Source organism: Lissotriton vulgaris, chromosome 3_1 (genome assembly GCF_964263255.1).
Source record: "Lissotriton vulgaris chromosome 3_1, aLisVul1.2, whole genome shotgun sequence".
Classification (NCBI taxonomy): Eukaryota; Metazoa; Chordata; class Amphibia; order Caudata; family Salamandridae; genus Lissotriton; species Lissotriton vulgaris.
This window is the reverse complement of record NC_141689.1, coordinates 792,920,512-792,942,606: the sequence shown is the minus strand read 5'-3', so window position 1 is coordinate 792,942,606 and position 22,095 is coordinate 792,920,512. Positions and strand designations below refer to the sequence as shown.

The 22,095-nt window shown below is 46.2% G+C and overlaps 1 protein-coding gene across 1 annotated transcript in view; it reads left to right on the top strand.

Annotated features, from left to right (window-relative positions):
* The window catches only part of ALDH7A1 (aldehyde dehydrogenase 7 family member A1), a 311,199-nt gene that overhangs the window by 246,298 nt on the left and 42,806 nt on the right, over positions 1–22,095 (top strand). The window contains exons 15-16 of the mRNA XM_086961105.1: positions 490–587; positions 746–819. Coding sequence (XP_086817231.1) covers positions 490–587; positions 746–819 — 172 coding nt within the window. The remainder of the gene's footprint in view (positions 1–489; positions 588–745; positions 820–22,095) is intronic.

The window sequence follows — 22,095 nt, the reverse complement described above, 5'->3', positions numbered from 1 at the left end:
CACCTCAGATCCACCCTTCTTCTCCTGTTTCTCATCTGTAAATAGCCAACAAGTAACTAACGTTCTGGAATAACACATTCCTACAAAGCAGAGAGCGGATACTCGTGGTGGTGCTCTGTTGACATATATGGCACCCAGTTTGTCCCTTACACTGAAATGGAAATATTTACATGCACTGCATATTGAGAGAGTTCCTTTTCCTTTTAGAAGAGCACCTGTGAAGGTAATTCTTATTATTGGCAACTACATCCTATCTAAATGTTGTACAACACAAACGCATAAGCCTTAAGTACATAGTGGGGAAGAAAAATAACTAAATAAAAACATGTTTCACATTTGTAAATTGTGCTGGCTCTGTGCATGCAGGCTGAGACATTGAATCATAATATTTCAACAATGTATTTAATACTTTGGAAATTCTAAAAGTGTAAAATGTCTAAAATGGAAATACAAACTGAAATATGTGTGGTGCTGTTGGTCTCCCTGTAGTCTGAAGAGGAGGTCTATGCTTGGAACAACGAGGTGAAACAAGGACTGTCCAGCAGCATCTTCACCAAGGATCTGGGCAGAATTTTCCGCTGGCTCGGGTATTGTTCAAATTCACTTTTATAATTTATTGTAATTGAACTTCATGCAAATTAAAAATCGATGTTTTCACGTTTACCTCAAACTAATTTAAAATAAAAAGGAAAATCACTGAAGATAAAATGGATAGCAATGACTTCTGATTGCACTTCCTTCTTAGGCCCAAAGGCTCAGACTGTGGTATCGTAAATGTCAACATTCCAACCAGTGGAGCGGAGATCGGGGGAGCCTTTGGTATGTATTAAGTGAATGTGTGTAATGAAACTAGATTGTAGCATCACCGCAAGCTCTTCGTTTTTAATTCAGTTTGAGTTTAAAGTATTTATTAAGCGCGAGTACACCGAGCGGTTTCATGGCGCTGATTGAACTGAACCCCTGAAGCTTCAGGGACGGGAGGAGAGAAAAGGGGGGATTTAGGAGGGAAAAGCCTGAGTAAAAAGAAAAGTCTTTAAAGCCTTGCGAAAAAGTGAGTATTGAGGACAGGATCTCAGGTGAGCCGGGAGGGAGTTCCAGAAAGTGGGGGCGAGTGTGGAAAATTTGGAGCCACCCCACTTTTTGCGATTGAAACGGGGGACTTGAAGGAGTTGTTAGGTAGAGGAACGTAGCTCCCTGGGGGGGGACGTAGAGATGAATTTCGGAAGTGATGAAGGCAGGGGCTGATCCAACCCGAGCGTTGAAGATGATACATCCTAGTTTGAGCTGGGCGCGTTCACGGATGGGGAGCTAGTGTAGAGTCTTAAGGAGAGGAGTGACATGGTGGGACTTGGGTAGGTTAAAAACCAGTCGGGCCGCCTGGTTTTGTACTAATTGAAGGCGTCGCAAACTGTACGCGGGCATGCCACAATAAAGGGCATTGCCGTAGTCCAGGCGGGAGATCACCATGGCAAGAACTAAAAGTTTGAGAGCTGGATAGGAGAAAAACCGGGAGACTTTACGGATGGTGCGAAGGGAGTGGAAAGATGAGGACACCACCGAACTGACCTGGGAGTGAAGTGAGAGTTGGTGATCTAGTTTAAAACCAAGGGTTTTTACAGAGGAAGAGGGGGTGGGTGGAGAGCCCAAAGAAGGAGGCCAGAAGGAGGGGGTCCAAGGACTGGAGAAACCACCAGTCAGCACCAACTCAGTTTTATCGGGGTTGAGCTTCAGGTGGTTGTGGTTCATCCAGTCCCAGATGAAGGTCATAGTAGATTGAAAATTGGAAATAGACTGAGGGGAAGAAGATAGGGAGAAGATCAACTGGAGGTCATCCGCGTAATTAAAGACAGAGACCTCCAGCTGTTGGAGAGCAAAGATGAGGGGGGCGATGTACAGGTTAAATAATAACGGGGACAGAGAGGAGCCCTGGGGGACCCCGCATTTGACCGCCTGGAAGGCTGCTGCAAAGTCTCCCAGGTGCACCGCTTGGGAGCGGCCGCTCAGAAAGGAGGACAGCCAGACCAGGGCAACGCCTCCGATACCCGCCGCCTTGACACGGGATAATAAGATGGAGTGGTCAACCGTGTCAAAGGCGGCGGAGAGATCGAGGAGAACTAGGGCCTGGGGATGATTGTTGTCCATACCCTCTCTGAGGGTGTCCAAAACCGAAAGAACCACGGACTCGGTTAAGTGCGATGGACGGAACCCAGCCTGCCTAGGGGCCAATATCTTGTTTTCCTCCACAAAAGTGCTGAGCGTCTTGGTTACATGGCGCTCTAGGACTTTCGCCAGAAATGGAAGGAGGGAGATGGGACGGTAGTTGACGAGTTTGGTGGGGTCCGCTCCGGGTTTTTTTTAGAATGGGTAAGATGACGGCTGTTTTGAGGGAGGGAATTACAGTGCCTTGAGATAGCGAACTGTTCAGGAGGGTAAGGGGGGGTGAAGTGCAGACCGGGTAGATCTGTTTCAGAATGGGTGCAGGGCAAGGATCGAGGGGAGAGCCGGACTTGATCATCGGTCGGATGGAAAGGAAAGAATTTTCTGTAAGAGGTGGAAATGAGTCAAGACGAGCTGAGTTGGGGGGCATAGGGGAATTACAAAAGAGGGGGAGGGCGGAGGAATATTGGTTTTGATGATGGAAATTTTGTCAAGAAAAAAAGAGTTGAGGGAGTTGCAGAGGTGCTGGGGAGGGGAAGGTTTCAAGGAAGCCCTATCGGAGTAAGCAAGATCGTGCACGATGGTGAAAATTTCTTTAGACTGATTCTCTGCGGCTAGAATTTTAGAAGAAAAATAAGCTTTCTTGGTTGCTAGGATGGATTTTTTGTACTGGGCCAGAAGCGAGATATACTGTTTCCTTAGGGTTGGGCAGTAGGCTTGCCTCCATGAGCGTTCTGCTCGCCGGAGATTGAGTTTTGGATCTTTAAGATCCTGATTAAACCAGCGATTGGCTTCATTAGTGCGTTTTGAGGATACACGCCTGAGGGGGGTTACTAGGTCGCATCCTGAGCAGAGCCAGGAATTGATGGAGTCTGCTTGCTCAAGGGAAGAGAGCCCATGGAGGTTTGGGCAGGAGTCAGAAAGAGAGGTGGCCAGGGAGGTCACATCTACACGGTTCCAGGAGTGTGCCCAGATGTTTTTGGGAAGGGGGGGCTTGCAGGATGAGCGAATAGGTAGTAGAAAGGAGATCAGAAAATGGTCAGACCAGGTGCAAGGGGAAATAGTCAAGGACGAAACTGGGCAGTTGAGAGACCAGATTTGGTCTAAGATGTGGCCCTTACAATGGGTAGGGTGGTGCACGGCTGGCAGGAAATCAAGAGAGAGGAGGGACTCAGAAAATTCCTTCGATGTTGAACATTCGGCCGGATCTGAGGGCCAGAAGTTGAAATCTCCTAGTATGAGAATAGCTGAGTTGTTAACTGCTAGGGTAGCTACCAGGTCAAGGAAAGTCGGGAGAAAGGGTTGGGGAGAGGAGGGAGGACGATACAGCAGCACACAAGTGAGCGGGGTGCTGAAGGAAAGTGAGCGGGCGACCAAGTAATCTGAGGATCCAATTGGGGAGTAAGTTAGGGATTGGAAGACAATGTCTTTACGAGCAATGAGGGCAACGCCTCCGCCTGACTTGCCAGGGGGGCGGTCGGCGCGAAGTGCGTAATAAGAAGCCGGAAGAGTGGCTAGCAGAGATGGAAGTGAGTTCTCGCAGAACCAAGTTTCCGTAAGAAACAGTAAGTCGGGTTTGTGCGAGTCCAGTAATGTGAAGAGTTCGTGATAATGTTTAACGGCCGACCTGGTGTTAAGGTAGAAGGCAGATACGGTGGTCAGGTGAGGGCGGGCTGGGGGCGCTGAGCAGGGGATGTCGGTGGGTATAAGTAAGGGCAGAGGGGGGGGGACGAGGACTGGATACAGAGGACAGTCCTTATCTGTTAATGCATGCTGTAACGTCGTCGTCCAGCGGCCACGAGTCATGAAGGTTAAGTAGCTGTGCGGAGGAGTATTGTATGCGGGAGGCAGGGTGACAGGCCCCTGGCCCCGGTCGGTAGCGGACGGCGCAGACGGGCTTGCCTTAGGCGAGCAAACCGCGCTCCCGCTGCGCTCATCCGCTGCGCTTCCTACCGATGCACATATCAAGCGTCGGACAGGGGGGTGTGGCCTGGGGGGGCGTAGCCTGTGTCCACGCCGGCAATGGCGGGCGCTAGAGTTTCAGAGACTGCAACAGCGTTCAATCGGCTGTGCGGGGGATGATAGAATGAGCGTCTGCCCCAAGTGAAATCACAGGTAGTATGCCAAGTTTAAAAACACAAAATTCAAGTGAGAAACAATTTTAAAATATTATCGAGTACCGCCGACTCCCGGCTTCCGCCTCAGGAGTGGGTTCAGGGTGAGTGGCGACGCTAGTTGTCAGCGTCTTATAAGCTGGGCGGGGGGCGTGGCCTCTTGGGCGTGGCCTGTGTCCACGCCGGCAATGGCGGGCGCTAGAGTTTCAGAGACCGCAACAGCGTTCAATCGGCTGTGCGGGGAATGATAGAATGAGCGTCTGGGTTTAGATTTTGTTTGATGTTTGATGGTTGTTTTCATATCATGCCCTGTAGAGGCTAAAGGAAGCGAGGTCTTCAGACACCCTGCTTATTTGGGCAGGATTTCGACCTTTCTGTTAACATGAACACCAAATGTCCTACTTATTGTCTGACTTGTGAGCAAACTGCAGTTTGCTTCTACGTTTTCATTGCGCTTGATTGGTGGGTAGGATCACAAAGCTTCTGAAAAAAGATGCCTTCTACAAACCTATTCAGTGTCAAACTCTATTTACATTCGTTGGTCTCGTCATAGTATGAAATTGTCCCTCTTAGAATAGGTGATTCTGAACACTGTTTTAGCCAGGGAAAAATAAGTTATTTATGGAAGAGTGTAAATGCCACATCACCAAACAGCATGTCTACTCTGGTATTCACTTCTTTGTCCAGGATTACTGCATCACAGGAGAGGCACCTACTCATCCGAAATCCAACTTTGGTGGCTCTCCTTTCCTTCCTAACCCTACATTGGAAGAAAACTACATATGGGCATAGATGGACTCACCTGCATTATAGCCGCAATCAACTTTAGATGAACTCTAGACTTTACCTCTAAATAAACGCATTTCTTTTATGGCCACCTTATCCATGTTGATCCCAACTCCTTTCCATTAAAGATCAATATGAGGAGTCATGGGGAACCTCAAGAGCCAGGAAAACCGGTCAAGTCTTTAAACAAGAGGTTGTTAGCCTAAAACCAAATACAACAACTATTATAGTGTAATATTTAATCTCCTTCTATTAGTATACAACATTGGTGTTGTTTCCTTCACTACCACAAAGTGCATTGGAAATAAAGGTTATGGTTTATATATTTTTTATGGAAAACATCCAGTCAATCACACTTTAGTGCACTCATCTTTGGTACAAATTCAGGTGGAAGACACTCACTCTGTCTCTGGGGGGCCGGCTGCCCATCACCAAGATGATGGTTCTTCCTAAATTCTTATATGTATTTGTTAACCTGCCGCTCCCTCTCACCGCTGAATTTAAACAGCGGTTACGCTCCAATTCGATATCTCTGGCATGGGCGGGTAGACGGCCCCTTGTTGCGTGAGAGATTCTTACGCTGAAGTTTGAACAGGGAGGCATGGGTGTCCCAGATATCGAATTGTATTACAACTGCTCTCAGGCTCAATTTGGATACCGCTAGGTATACCTGACCCTTTTCATGGCACACACCGCCCCTGAGAGTGATCAGGTGGACCCGATACCATTACACATGGTGCTTTTTGGACCCCAAAACAGTCCTTAGCTGAGGTTAATACATTAGGCTGCATAGTGTGGCCGTGGCAGGAGTTAGGCGCGGAGAGCGTTTAGAGACATTATTTTCCCCCTTGATACCACTCAACGGACACCCAGAGTTGCCCTTTACTGCGGAGACAGGGGTGTGCCAAAGACTGCGGAAGCTCGAGCTCCACACAATGGGGCGAGCGTTCCCTGATGGTGTGTTTGTCTCCATGGACAATGTGCTTGGGGACGACTACTCCAGGATGCTGGACAGGCTGACATACTATCAGCTAAGAGCAGCATTGCGCGCACTTTTTGTCTCCTTCCCAGTGGCGCCACCAACGTTCCAGGTGCTGGAGGATTTTCTGGTGAATCCTTGGCCACGGAAACTTACTACCCGCTTGTATTCTGGAATGCAGCGCGTGTCGCCATTATGTTTCCCCCCCTGCGCAGCGCTAATGGGAGAAGATCCTGGGAGGTCCCTTGGAGGAGGGCACGTGGGCTTATTGCTGCATGCAGATCAAGGAGATGTCACCTAATTATAGATTGCGACTTATCCATTTCAAGTTCATTCATAGGCTGTACAGGACCCATGTGTGGCTGAATAGAGCTAGATTAACTGAGGATGCTCGATGTGTACACTGCTGAGCACCGTAGGCCTCGTGTCTGCACCTGGCCTGGGAGTGCCTGGAGGTGGCAAGATATTGGGAATGCATTTTTGATGTGTTGGAATCGATGACTGATTGCGGACTGGAGTGCTCCCCTTCTAGGGTATGTGCGCAGTGTGTCTGGAGTACAGGAAATTGGTGACTATGCTACTATTTTTGGCAAAGCGGAGAGAAGCAATCTGTTGGGGCCATAGGCGCAGCCCGATAATGATTAGTGGCTCAGGGATGCAGCTATCCGATTACTGGGAACTAATGCCAGCAGTCGCGCCAGCAGAACATATGGGCTCCACTGCAAAGCTATCTCAATTCTCAAACTCTTGAATGGAGGGAGACCACCTCAGAGGAGGTATAGGCAATGTGAACTGACCATGTGAACCATTTGTACGGGCGCCGAGCATGCTGTAATGGCTGATACAAATTGTCCTGTAAGGGCCACAGAGTAGTACCCCCCTCGCCCCCCCGTCCTCTATCTTCTCGCCCCACCTCTTCTCTTTCTTCTGTCTCTTTCTCTCTTTTCTATGCAGTTTGTATGGCACCCTGGAATCCCTCCAGGGAAGACTGTTGCTACAAAAGATAGAGGGACATTAAATGCTAATTAGACATCCGTCAGTTCTAATGTTTGAGACTTATGACCACTTCTTGACACTCCCGCTTAATTGTGCCTGAAAGCATCAGAATGTTAGCAATATGTCTTGCTGTTTTTTGTTCTTTGTGAAATCTAATAAAAAGAAAATGTAAATAAATCTTTGGTACAAAGTACATCTGTTCACGTCCTTTTGACATGCACATTTGCATACTTTGTACCAATTGCCTTTATTCCAACCTTTGTCTTCTAATCACAGCATCACACATTATTGCCCATTCCAAAATATGTATAACCGCTTTGCCACTTTCTTTGAATTCCAGTGTCTGTATTGACTGGGCACCTGTAGCTTTAAAAACATAAATGATTTGATCTTGAACCCCCATTTGTATTCATAAATAAATACTGGAGTATATGCTCAGCCTACATTCTTGTACCCTAAATACTTTTTAACTGAGAAAGAGACTTCATTTCTAATCCCCAAAAAATTGCCTATTAAGTCATCATTTTCTTTTTTTGCCTTTTTACAAACATTCCCAGATGTGTATATATAATGACCAGGATGTTTTTGTAACCAGGTAGTGGCCTTTTTTTTTTTAAATAAAGTATTTTTCATTATTTTCCATGAACAAAATTCGGAACAGGTTTTTGAAGCATGGTAAAAAAGTAACTATAATAAGTCATACGTGTGTGTGTGTGTGTGTGTGGGGGGGGGTGGATCTTTGATGTTCCATTTACAAGCAATATCCCGCTGGTCACCAGAATTCAATTCTGACCAGAGTCTTGGTGCCTGTATTGACTTCCCAGTCCTCAGTTATGCCCAGAATCATTGTCTTGTGGTCGAGGGGCACCGGGTGGCCAACTACCTGTACTCTGTCATCCTGAGACATGTGCATATCACATGCAGAAAGGTGCCCTACTAGTTTGTGCATGTAGGGCAATTTGGCAAGAGCACCCTCCCCATCCGCCACAGTTTGGTCTCGTAATAATACATTCTGTTTTTTTAAAAATATCTTTATTCAATTTTTCCCCCCCCCACACTTTTTCTTTTACAACCAGTACATTTTTACCATTACAGAGTTTTTTTTAACAATGTACAGATTTGTTTTTTACAGAATTACACCAATACTAAATAGCAGAGTAACATGGATAGAGTCCGTCATACATTACAATGCATTGTAGCCCGTCCAAATTTCACAACTAATAAGAAAAAGAAAAGAAGCAAAAAAACATATTTTTAACTCTTTCCGCTCTTCCATTGATCGATGGGTCGCCATATCCTACCCCCCAAGGCTCTTGCCTTTCTGCCTTTTCTATCATATATGGCCCTCTCTAGATTGTATGTAGAAAGTAATCTTGCCATCCAGATCTGAAACGACGGTGCTGATTTCTCTTTCCAAGCTTTTGCGACAATTATCCTGAATACTGCTGTAACCATAAATAAAAATTCTGGATGCGTGATGTTTTCTTCTATGCTTATACCCAATACTATCAGTACATCAGTTAATTTAGTTTTTATTCCTAACGATTTTTCCAAAAACTCCTCTATTGCCACTTTTAAGGTATACAGTTGCGGGCATTGTGCAAACATATGTATGATGTTAGCACCTGTTGAATTGCAGCGTGGGCAAGTTATTCCAGTGGTTCCCCCCCATTGGGCAATTCTAGCAGGTGTGTGATATAGTGAGTAGACTGTTTTATAATGCTGGGTTTGTAATGTGGCTGAGCACAAAATGGTTCGACCAAAATCTAATGAGGTTTGCAGGTCTTCAGGGCGAGCTCTCACTTGTTCGCCCCATTTGTTGCAATATCTCTCTCTATCGTCTGTTTTGTAGACCTGTAGCTCTGCATACAGCTGCCTAATTGAACACAATAAACTGCTTCCCAGATAATCCATTATCCTGCAGCTTGACATTCCCACTGCTCCCCCCCAATTTAGTGTGAAAGTAACTCCTCACTTGCAAATATTTAAAAAAACTATTCCCAGCTATTCTATACCTATACTGTATATCTTGGAACATCAAAAAACCTGCTCCTGTATCCAATAAGTCTCCCAACTTCTTAATCCCTTTTTCATCCCATTCTTTCATAACTATGTCCCTAAAGATTTCTGATGGAAGATCATTATTCATGTAGAGCCTCAAATATCTGTTATATCTACCCAGCCCCAATTTTTTCTTTATTGCCCTCCAAACTTTATATATTGCACTCAGGGTCTTAAATCTTGTACGTTTAAAGTAGGCATAGTCCACCGTTGTTACTAAGGCATTCTCTGCCGCTTTTCCCAAAAGTGCTTCATAAACATTTGCTGGGCAGACTCTCTCATCCTGTTGACTTCCACCTAATATCCCTTTAGAATATTGTAGAGCTGTAGCCCAATAGTAGAATTTAAAATCAGGTGCCCCCCAGCCTCCCCTCTCCCGTGGTAGTGTCAGAAAGCGGTATGCCCTATGTGTCTTCCCCTGTGCCCAAATTAATTTATTTACTGTTGATTCTATTCTGTTGAACCATATGCCTTCAAAATAAAGTGGGATTGCTCTGAACAGGTATAAAAATTTTGGAAAGGTAACCATTTTGATAAAATTAATTCGCCCCATGAGAGTCAAATGTAAGTTATTAACCCTCTCCATATTACTTTTAACCTTCCCTAGCAAGGGTTCCATATTAATCTCCACTAATTTCTCTAGCTCTGCAGTCACCCTAACTCCCAAATACCTTGTATCTGGAACTACTCTTATATCTTCAAATGTAGTGTATCTGTTCTGTACTACTTGTGTCTTTCCCTTGTTTATTAGGTATCCAGACACCTCGCCGAATTTCCTTGCCTCCTGTTCTATTTCAATCAGTGATTCCTCTGGTGTCGGTGTTATAACAGCCACATCGTCTGCATAGGCAAATAATTTGTACTCTTTCTCATGTAGTGTAACTGGAGTAATCCCTATATTTTGCGTGAGTCTTCTTAAAAAAGGATCCAGATATATAGCAAACCGCAAAGGTGAAGCTGGACATCCCTGCCTAGTCCCCCGTCTTAATTTGTACCGCATTGGAGTAAGATCTATTAGCACGTATCCTTGCACTGGGATGTTTGTAAAGCGCCTGGATTGCCGTTATGTATCCTCTACCTATACCGACCCACTCCATAGCCTTCCATAAGTATGCCCAGGAGACCCTGTCAAAGGCTTTTTCGGCATCCAAGAATATAGCCGCGACAGGATCTCCTGAGGCCTCTGCTGCATCTAAAATAGTGATCAGTTGTCGGGTGTGTTGGGTAGTTCCTTTGCCGGGTATGAAACCATGTTGTGTAGGAGAAACCACCCTTTCTATTACCTTACTCAATCTATTAGCCAGTGCTTTAGAGAATATTTTTGCATCAGCATTGAGCAATGTGATCGGCCTATAAGAGCCTGGTTCTATTGGGGGCTTGTCCTTTTTCAGGATCACTATTATATCCGCGCCCGCCCAAGACTGAGGAACTATTCTACCCCCCTGTGCCAGACAACAGATTGCCCAAATATCCTCAGCTAACACGTCCCAAAAGGTTTTATAAAATTCTACAGGGATCTGGTCTTGTCCAGTTGCTTTACCAGATGGTAAACTAAATATCGCATCTCTTATCTCTTGGACTGTTAGTTGTGCGTCTAGCTTGTCCCTTTCTTCTATACTCAACCCATCCTGTGGACCTTGCATGAGATATTCCGAGCTTTCTGCCTCTATGTTTCTGTTGTTAATATCTTGTTCGTACAGCACCTCATAGAACCTTCTGAATACCTCTTGTATCTCCTCCACTTTATTGACAATTGCCCCGGTACAATCCTTAATTTCTTTTATCTCTCCTGCTGCTAGCATTTGCCTAGTTCTAACTGCAAGTAAGTGGCCAACCCTCTCATTGAATTCATAGCATCTCTCTTTTTTTGCTAAGTAATTCCTTGCTGTTTTCTGTGCCAGAGTAACCCCCGTTTCTGCCTTCTGTACTTCCATAGCCACCAGGATCTGATCAATGGGGTCTTGCCTGCCTATTGCCTACACTAGCATTCTTTCCAAACCCATCAAAGTTCTGATCTCCTCTTCCACCTTCTCTTTTTCCTTTTTGCGCCTTACCAAAGTGTAGCTTAATGTCTCTCCCCTCACTCCTGCTTTAAAACTATCCCACACCATGTCTGCTGAGGCTGAATACCTATTCATGTCCCAAAATTGAGTTATCCATTCTTGCATTCTTATAATATACTCCTCCTCCTTCAACAACCCTCTCTCAAATGTCCATGTCGAGTTTATCCTTTCTGTCATTTGGGGCACTGCTAAACTTAGAACCAGCGGGTTATGGTCTGACATTATTCTAGGGAGACATTCTATTTTGGCTCTGCTAACAAGTGAGCTAGAGATAAAAAAAGTAGTCCAATCTGGCTATTGTTTGATGAGGGGCTGAGTAGAAAGTGCTACCTGTACCTAGAGGGTTAAATTCTGCCCACGTGTCCACCAACGCATTATGATGAGCAAGATTTTGTACCGCTTTAAGCACCTTCTTTTTCCTCCCTTGGTATCCGCCCCCCTTCCTGTCTATTAGACCGCTCAGGCCGTTAATATTAAAATCCCCGCAACAAATCACAGGCTCTGGCCACAATGCTAATTCGTTGTCAATGAATTCAAATAATTCAGGCTCGTCCTCGTTCGAACCATATAATGCGGACAGTGTGCATCTTCCTGCAGCAGTTTCTATATCTAACATTAACCATCTCCCTTCATGATCCTCCTTTTTTCTTTTTGGTTTTTACGACTCCTTTTCTAGCCAGAACTGCTACCCCCTTGTTTCTCCCCTCTTGTCCAGTGCAAGCAAGAACCTCAAATCCCATCTGATCCAAAATGAATTTGTCTTTGGCTGCTACATGTGTTTCCTGTAAACAAACTATATCAATTCTCCAATAATGTAACAATGCAGAGAGCTTCTGTCTTTTCTCCTTATTATTTAAACCACAGATATTGATCGTAATTATCCTAACTGCCATACCTTCAGTTTTGCTTTTAACAACACCTCCATTACTATTTTGACTTTAACTGTACATTTTCTTTCTGTTTCCTTATATACTTTACAAATCTGTACCATATTACACCACCAACCTTCCCCAGTGTCTTCATCCCTACCCCCCCCCCCCCCTCCCCCCCCCCTGCGACAGGCAAATAGGTCATTCCTGACCTATGCGTGTCCACTGAACGTTGTAGCGTCGCTCCCCCTCTCCTCCCTTCTTACCTACTGATGTTCTTAATTGTCAGGCTCAGTAAGTTATCCAACAGTTATACTTTCATTATCTAACCTTCTACCCCTTTTTCTCCACCCCTTCTTATTTCCTTCTGGCCCCCCCTTGCTCTTTTAACTCTGCGAGGAATTCCCCTGCTTTTATCTCAGAAAAGAACATTCTTGTACGACCTGCGGAGATAACTTTTAGCTTTGCTGGAAACATCAGATAAGCCTCTGCTCCTTGGGTCTGAAATGCAGTAATCAGTTGCCTGAGCCTCCAGCGCCTTTCCACTGTTACATGGCAAAAGTCAGGTCTGGCAAAAAAGTTATTCCTTTAACCGTCTTTTTAGAATCAGGCCTGGCTTTATCCATTAGCTCTTGCCTTGCCAGGAAGTTACCAAAAAATACTAACATGGCCCTTGGAAGAGCCCCTGAACCCTCTTTATGAGTTTTCCTTGCAAAAAGCGGGAAACTGTGGGCTCTCTGCACTTCTTGTTCCCAGTTCCATGGCACCTCCGGGAAGGCTCCCTTTAGTAACTTGATGACAAAGCCTCTGGGGTCTTGCCCCTCCCTCCCTTCTTCTATTCCAAGAAGCCTGGCATTATTGCGCCTCTGGCGATTCTCCAAATCCTCCACCTTCCACTGTAAGTCCTCCATGACCTTAGTCTGTTCCTGTCTGGATGTTTGCCAATCCGTTACCTCATCCTCTAATCTGCCAGTTCTCTCTTCAACTCCGATAACTCTCTCCTCCACTTCCTCAAACTTTTTATTTATTTTCCTGATTGACGCTAATAATACATTCTGTTGAAGTATTTGAAATGTATTAATCACTAATTGGCTGAAATGGCCAGGCAACACAAGGCCATTTTTGCTTTTACCCAGGGTTTGCCCTTTTCACTGAACATATTGTAAAGCTATTTTAATAAATGCTCTCAAAAGGTTTTATAATACAATGTTGTTGCTTGAACTTCTGTTTTGATGCTGAAGTGCAGACATCCACACCAAAAAAAATCACGAAATGCACAGCACGTTTTTTGGAGTCGTCCTCCACCGATGGCTTTGACGAAATTCAGGTCTTATTTCGGAGAATGACTGAAGTGGGTGTTATGGAAACATGTCCCCTCCAGTTCTGCTCTAGGTGCAACACCAAGTACATATGGTCAGTTCAACATGGTGTATGCAACTTCTGCTTGTTCCTTAACCATGGTGAAGCAGTCTGCCAATTCTGCCTCCCATTCTGTCGTAAAAAGCCCCTCTAATATCTAAAAAAGAGATGGGTACATCTTAAGGTTATCCAAAACCGTTCTGCTCGCACTGGGCAAAAAAAGCAAAGACACAAGCTCCTGACAGGCCTCCAAGGACGAATAAGGGATGGTCACGCTTCCGACTCGAAAATAGTCTGGGCTAAAGACCGAGTTTACACCTGTTCCGCACTTAAAGGCCAGGCATGCACCAACCTGCTGTCAGAAGTACACACAGGTGGAGTCAGGGCACCACTTCTGAGGTAGTCTGCCATCAAACCTTCAGCCTACCCCAAAAAGGTACTGCCCATTTGTTCTGACTCCACCAGCAGGTTTCGCTGGATCCCGAGAGATTCTGTTAACATCCACCAAGCTTTCGCCAAAGGGTGTGAATCCAAACCATCTTGACCTTGAGGCTTTGACCATCAACCTTTGTAGGTGAAGTCGACTCAAAGTTTTGCCAAAAGTGTGTTCAACGTCCGCATCTGACACAAAACTAAAAGCTTTATCATTGAGCAATTGCCAGCCATCCTTGACTCCAAACAAAATACTTTGTTTAGCCACCCTTCCACCAGGAAGATCCTCCCAAAGCTGTCGCAGCTGAGCTTCCGCACACACCCGTAGGCATCTCAACGAGCAACAACTTTACTTTCGAGGAAGAGCCAATGCAAAAACACCCACAACTCCATCCCCTAAAAAGAGGCACAGTTCACCACCACCGTTCCCTAATCCAAGGCAATCGCCTCCTCCAATGCCAACCCCTTGTCCTTAAACGCCTGCACCACCAGAGTCTCTAGAGTCCCTTCAGGAATATGTCCACATTTTTATTCTGACCCAGGAAGTCCTTTCCATCCTCAGGACCTCTATCATGAGCCCTCCCTGCTCGGAGATGGACCCATGCATGGTAGGATTATAGGGTTGACACACCCAAGGACCCAGATTTAGACCATTACTCTTCCAAATCCTCTCTGCTTGATCACTCAACGCGTTACAACACAGTTAGTCGCTTGGTTGATTAATATCATCATGTGGACATGCACATGGTGCAAGATGAAAAGGATTTCTCCTAGCAACTCTTTCATAAACTGAGAGGTCTGTCCTCATGTTAAAGAATATGTTCAAGACTACCCTCATAACATTAAGAAGGCAGTAAAGGCTAAAGTAGTCATCCCCAGCGTGGAGAAGCAGTGTAAACCATTCCCTACAGACACTTTTCATCCGGGCCGGGTTCCACTTGATTCACTTGTGGTGCACACAGCTCTTAAATGTAGCTTCGCACAAGCCACAGATGACGCACATTTGTCTGATCGGGAAAGCATGCTACTGACAAGCGTAAGACGGTGGGAGCCGCCATTCACTGGCACATTGCTGATTTCATGGGCCTCTTTTCCTGCTACACTAGACATGGTTGGGAGGAAATTGAAGAGCTCATAAAGCACCACAAAGAAGCCCGAAGTAAAAACGTTAATGGTAGCTGGTTGTTGAAGGGAAGATAATTTCTGTCGCCAAGATCCCCTGTGCTCTAGACACAACAGACACTGCTTCCCAAGGCATCAACACTAGCATCCTCTTACGTTAATGTTAGCTGGTTGTTGAAGGGAAGATAATTTCTGTCGCTAAGATCCCCTGTGCTCTAGACACAACAGACACTGCTTCCCAAAGCATCAACACTAGCATCATCCTCTTATAGCACCGCCCATGATTCTGCATCTCTGGAATCATAACTGAGGTGTAATCGCAGCTTCTGAATATACCATTCAGTGGAGAACATCTTTTGCGCCCCCCAGGTTGATCATATGCTTGAAAAGATTAAAAAAACACCAGCATTGCAAAGTCTATGGGTGTCTTGCAGTCCTCTACTCTTGAGATCCACCTTTAGGAAGCAGCAGCCCAGAGGCAAACTAAAAACTCCAGTGTTCGTTCGGGGATAGGCATCCAGAGCAGTCCTTTCAAAATTCCCAGGCCACCAAAAGTTACAGCTGAGGGGAATAGGAACACTGATCGAAGCTGGGTGTGAGGCAGCTCCAGTTGGGGGCACCTCCATCTTCAATCAAATATTCGATCTGTTCCCGCCCTACTCCCTCACACAATCACCCTCACAGGATACCTGTCAGGGGAAGACCAAAGTATTTCCAATCAGAGGAAAATTTAAGTGAGATTGGTGAGTGATGTTGGTAGTAAGGCAATGCTACTGCCTTAAGTTACACACACTAAGTCCCCAAATACCCCACCTTGTCTTCACATTCTCAACCCGGACCATCACTGGCTACAAGAGGTACAAGTGCTCCTTGCCAAAAGTGCCATCAAACTAATGCCTCCACACCATGTAAAACAAGGAGTGTAGTTTCTCAACTTTCTAACCTCCAAAAAGGACAGGGCACTGAGGCCGATTCTTGAACTCTGGCCACTCAACCACTACACCCTGCTGGACGTCAATCCTCTGCTCTGACCAGGGAAGCTATATGATTGAATTGGATCTAAAAAGCTCCTACTTCCACATCCCCATCCGTTCAGCCCACCACAGATACCCATGCTCTGTGGTAAGTGGACAATGCTCCCAGATCATATTTCTACCCTTCGGAGTCACTGTGGCTCCAAAGGTATTCACAATGTGTTTAGCGGTGGGGCGTCTGTAGGAATGGCATTCGTGTCTTTCCTTACCTAAACGACAGGCTGGTCAAGAGCAGCAGCAAACACAATGCCGAGCACATGCTCAGTTGGGGTGTCCTCACTGCACAGGCAAGGGTTCTTCATCAAGGGTAAAAAAAACACCTCCAGCCTGAACAAATACAGCTCATCCTGAACGCTCTCAATGAAAAAGCATACCCCAATAAATAGAGGGTGATGCCATTTCAAAAGCTGCTCTTTCATTTTCAGATAAACTTTTGAGCATGATGGCTTCATACATTGTGATAGTGCTGCATGCCAGACTGAACAGGCGCCTGCTTCAGGAGTGCCTCGCAAGACAATAGTCACTAGGAGGGTCAGTGCAAGGATTTAGTGTTGGTAAAGGCCAATTCCCAGCATACTCTACTGTGCTGGAACATCTGTTGCTCTGCAGTTCTTTGCTCTACCCTCTTTTGCAGGTGACCATTACCACTGATGCCTTTTCAGGGCACTTGGGCCACACAATGCCAGGGCTGCCACTTCAACTAACTGGAACTTTTGGCCATCTGTCTAGCATTCACAGCTTTCCTTAAAATCATTTGGGTCAAAACGGTCCTTATAAAGACAGTCCTCATGACTACTAGGTGTTTCACCTAAACGTGAGACAACTGTACCAGTCGTCTATTGATTGATGCGCTCAACCTAACTTTGCCAGCCCTTGGCGGCAACAGAAACGACTTAAAAACATCCCGCAGCCCTCATTCGCGGATTCGCAGCAGCCCGTTAACCCGGCCTATTCATCCGCAAGAATACCAGCTACCGGCGTTGAATCTACCCTGCCTCACAGCTTGATGTCCTACCGAACATTCAGGAAACCAGCCCACCTTCCCCTCCCGTCCTGAAGAAGACCCGCTTGTAAGGGATAAATACTCTACGCTATCCAGGGTCGAAACGTAGACAACAACCCCCCCCCTCCCCTTTATTTTCACCAGCTTCTACCCCTAGCAAGATGTATACAGCTGATCTCTGAAGCCTGTTTACTTACATTGTATGACCTTCTGTGGCACTCTTGTTTGGCTCCCATGGGAAGCCATTATAGTATTGTATTTGTAAATAATGTATTTTTGACCTGCACCAATTTTCCTTATCCAGCACCAATCCCCTTCACATCACCACTCCCCAATCCCTCCCTTTTCTCTCTCCTGGCACAAATTTGTATCAATGAATATCCTACATGCAATGTATACCAAACATAAGGTGGAGCACACTGTGAATAAATAACATTGTACTTTAAATTTGTATAGATTTCTTTGGAATCTTTTTTGCATTTTTTCCTTTGATAATTACTCTCCCGTTCTGGGACCCCTCTTAATACATAAAATGTGTTACACCCTGTCATGCATGAGAGCTAGCATGCTTCCTGCACTAGCTTTCCGGCAGCCTCACTGTGATTTCGCTTGTTTAGCTTATTTTTCGCCACTTAGCCTAGTGACTGTTAACTGTATTATTTACCTACCTGTGATCACTTACATTTGCTTACTCCTGTCTCTCTATTTTGTACCCCTCTGCTAGCCACTTATTTGTACTCTTACCCATTAACATTATCTCTGAAAGTACCTTTTAGTCACTATTACATTGTATCTTTGTTCCTCTGTTGTACCATATGCCACATTCCTGCTGGTTTCTTCCTGCCTCCCCGCTGAGCACCTCAGCTCTCCTCCTAACTTACTTAATGGAGGCTGCAGTGCGGCCCACAGCGGGTGCACTGCCCTGCTTCAATGGTGTACCAAAGGCAAGCCCTTCTGCGCCTGGACCACTCCCAGCACCAGGAACCCCCACCATCTTGCCACCCGCCCATACACCACCACCGAGCTCAGAACCCTGGACCCTGCAACAATTGCTGCTGCACCTCATCTCATTCCACAACATGACCTTTCACCTGCCGACACTGCCTTTTCTTCTGCAACGATTTTCATGCATGCACGCCAACTGCCACCACGACCACACCAAATCAACTCCACTGGGTCCTGCTGGTCTCTCTGCAAGATCCCAGATACCATCTCCTTGCTCAGCCCCGATGTTATCTTCCTCACCGAGACCTGGCTCAACCCCGGTTCCACACCTGATATTACCACAGCAACATACGGCTACAAGATCATACACCAGACTGCACCATCAAACACAGAGGTGAAATTTCCATCATCCACAAGTAAACCATTTTCTCCAACACCACCTTAGACGGCGCCACCCCGGTCATGGAACACCTCAACTTCCAACTCCAAACTGACGCCAAAACTCACCATAAGAGGCACCCTTGTCTACAGACCTCAGGACCTCACCCCACCTTCTTCGACGCCATTCCTGAACTCATCGTGCCGCTTGCCATCGACTCCAAGCACTACATCTTCTCTGGAGACCTGAACTTTCACCTCTACAACCCCAACAACACCAATACCACAAACCTGAAAGGCATTAACATTGGCCTCACCCAGATTGTCACTTACTCCACACACATATCAGGGCACACACTCTACCACATCTTCACGGCCAACGACAGAGTCAAGTACAGCCATGTCACCGAGCTCCCCTGGACAGACCATACCATTGTCCACTTCACCATCACGGAACATCCCAGCTCCATCATTAAGTACCCATCACCGCAGCTAGAAGAAAGTTTGAGTCCCAGTGGACCAACTCCCACCCTGCCACCTCCATCTACCTAGAAGAAGCCGTCCAGAACCTCTCCACCTGGATCACTAACTCTGCTGACAAATTCACCCCATTGAGCCCACAAAACTACAGAAACCCTCCGAACAAGCCAGCTGGTACACCACGGAAAAACCACCAAATGCACATGCAAGCGTCTTGAAAGGAGATGGCGCTTCACAAAGAACCCACAGACAGATCCATTTTCAAAACATCCCTCAATGGTTACCACATCTCCTTAAAAGATGAAACGGAACGCCCTCACTGATCACATGTCGGCCCCAACCACAGCATACAACTTTTCAATATCGTGAGAGTTCTCCAACCCCTTAGCCATCAGAAACCTGATCAGCCCCTCCCAGGAACTCTGCAACACCTTGGCAAACTTCTTCCATGACAAGATTGCCCCCATCTACAGAAACTTCCAACCCACCGCCGCCGACAACCTCCGCTACCACGCTTCCTCCAGTTATATCGCCACACACCTGCTCACCACCTGGGACCAACTCACTACTCAAGACACCACTGTTGTCATGAACGCCATCCACTCCGGAGCATCCTTGGACCACCATCCCCAACACATCTTTAACCTTGGGAGCAGTGTAATCCGCAAGGGGCTCATCATAATCTTCAACTCCTCCATCTCCATAGCCGTCTTTCTCGATAAATGGAAGCATGCAGAGGTCAAACTCCTACTCAAGAAATCCTCCGCTGACTCTACCAACCTCAAGAAACTACCGTCACATCTCACTGCTCCCCTTCTCAGCCATAGTCCTCAAACATCATCAACCGCCAACTGACGGAATACCTGGAGAATAACAACCTTATGCACTCCTCCCAATCCAGAATCCGCACCAACCACAGCACCGAAACAGCCATGGTTGCTGCAACTGATGACATCGGATACCTCTTGGGCCAGGGAGAAAAGGTGGTCCTGATCCTTTTTGACCCCTCAGCTGCTTTTGACACCATTTCCCACGACAACCTCATCAAGAGATTCCACCACATTAGAATCTAAGGAAACACCCTCAAGTGGATCGCCTCTTTCCTTACAGGAAGAACCCAGAGAGTCCACCTACTCCTTTTTGCCTCAGAACCCAAGAATATCATCTGCGGCGTCCATCAAGGCTCGTCCCTCAGCCCCACTCTGTTCAACTCCTACATGACCCGTTTGGTCAACATCATCAGATGCTATGGACTAAGGATCATATCCTACGCTGACGACACCCAGCTCATCTAGCTTTACAGAGGCCCCTCCTCCACCAGGGTCAACTTCCGCAGCTGTATATCTTGCACTGCTGATTGGATAAAAGACAACTGCCTTAAACTCAACACTGACAAAACAGAAGTGCTGATTTTTGGGAACAACACCTCGGCTTGGGGCGACTTCTGGTGGCCATCTGAACTTGGACCCTCGCCAACTCCTACTGACATTGCCTGCAACCTTGTAATCATCCTTTACCGCAAGTTCACCATGAAAAAACAGATCAAAGCAGTCTCCTCAGCCTGCTTCTTCATCCTTCATATGCTCCATAAGGTCTTCAAATGGCTCCCTGTCGAAACTAGAAAGACTGTCACTTAAGCCCTAATCACCAGCCAGCTTGACTACAGCAACAGACTTCACATAGAAATCACTGCACACCTCCTGAAAAGACTGCAGACCATTCCGAAACTCAGCTGCCAGATTCCTCCTCTCCAGATGAACTTGCCTCACCACCCACCTCAGCAAACCACACTGGCTGCCCATTCAGTGGAGATGCCAAATCAAGATGCTGATCCTCACAGACCAAGCCCTGCACAACCAAGGACCCGCATACATCAGCCTCTGCTTGAACTACCACCTACCCTCCAGAAACCGCCTCACTCGCCATTGCTCACACCCCCAGCATCCATCAATCAACAGTGGAAGTTGCTCCTTCTCCTACCTCGCTGTGAAGTCCTGGAACAACCTCACTCTTCACCTCTGAATTTCATCCTCTCTGCTGGAATTGAGGAAAGAACTCAAGACCTCGCTGTTCAATTGAACCTCCCTTCACCCCAGGCTTCAAAGCGCCTGGAGACCCTTATGGGTGATTAGCCATGTTTTGTACATCCAGTGTGATTGATTGATGAACATCCAGAAGAAGGGTGGCACCCACCCCCCAAAGTTGTCTGCACCAGCACATGGGTGATTTGCAAAAGCCTACATCTGGCTTCAGAACTTACACTACTCCGCCATAAATTATGGGGCGTGTTGAATACAGTCATTATTTATGATGTACTTAATTTGCAACATCCGCTGTGTACAGCCTTTGTATGTGCGCAGCAGGAGTTTGGCTGCAACGCCTGGTCTGCAGCCTGCTGCCATGATCAGCAAGAGTTGCCTGCAGAGTCTGACCTCTGGCCCAGCCTGCCATTAGCTGCCAAACCTTGTGGTTTTGCTTTGTACCCAATCCACATGGAGCTTATCAAAGACCATTGCTTTTTTGTTTGAGGTGTTGGTTAAAAAAAATATACTCCGCATTCGCTGTTGTTGTGGTTTTTTTGTGTTTTTTGTTTTTTGTTTTTACAGGTTACATTTATTCTGGGATATTGTTTCTGAGTATGAGGTAAGCATTGAGGTAGGCATTTCCAAACTAGCCTAGGAAGGCCAAAATATATGGGCATGAGAACATGATTGCCTGTGGTACAAAGAATTCTTGATAGACTGAAATTGCGATCTGCAAGGCTGTCACACATAAGTAGTTTTTATCACAGAAATTTTTTGTCCAAGGTACATCCTTCATATCTTTTTTTTATTTTTATTAAAAGACTTTGTTTTTTGGGGGGACGGGAATGGCCCCTTAACAGGAGTGTTCATCTGCCATGAGTGCCTGACTGTGTATATCAGATGTCCGACTTTTTGATTTTGGTCCTAAAGTCATGCTAATCTGACATATGCACGAAGATATAGACCTATCCCTTGCTATAGTAGCTCTTGGATTAGTCCTGTGACCTGAAGCGGTTCACCTAGTGCATGGCGGTAGTTGCAGCGCACCTGAGGAAGAACAAGATGTTGGTCTATCCGTACCTGGACGACTGGCTGATCAAAGCCTCCACGTTTCAGGAAGCGCAGCTACATTTCAACAGGACGGCCGTTGTGTTGCACCAATTGGGCCTTCACATCAACATGTCGAAGTCTGTCCCGACTCCTGTTCAGTGTCGGAGGAGCGACGCTTCTGTAGTAGGGGATCTCTGTGTATCGTCATAATCTAGTGAATAGTCTCGCCCATGTGCGTGGACC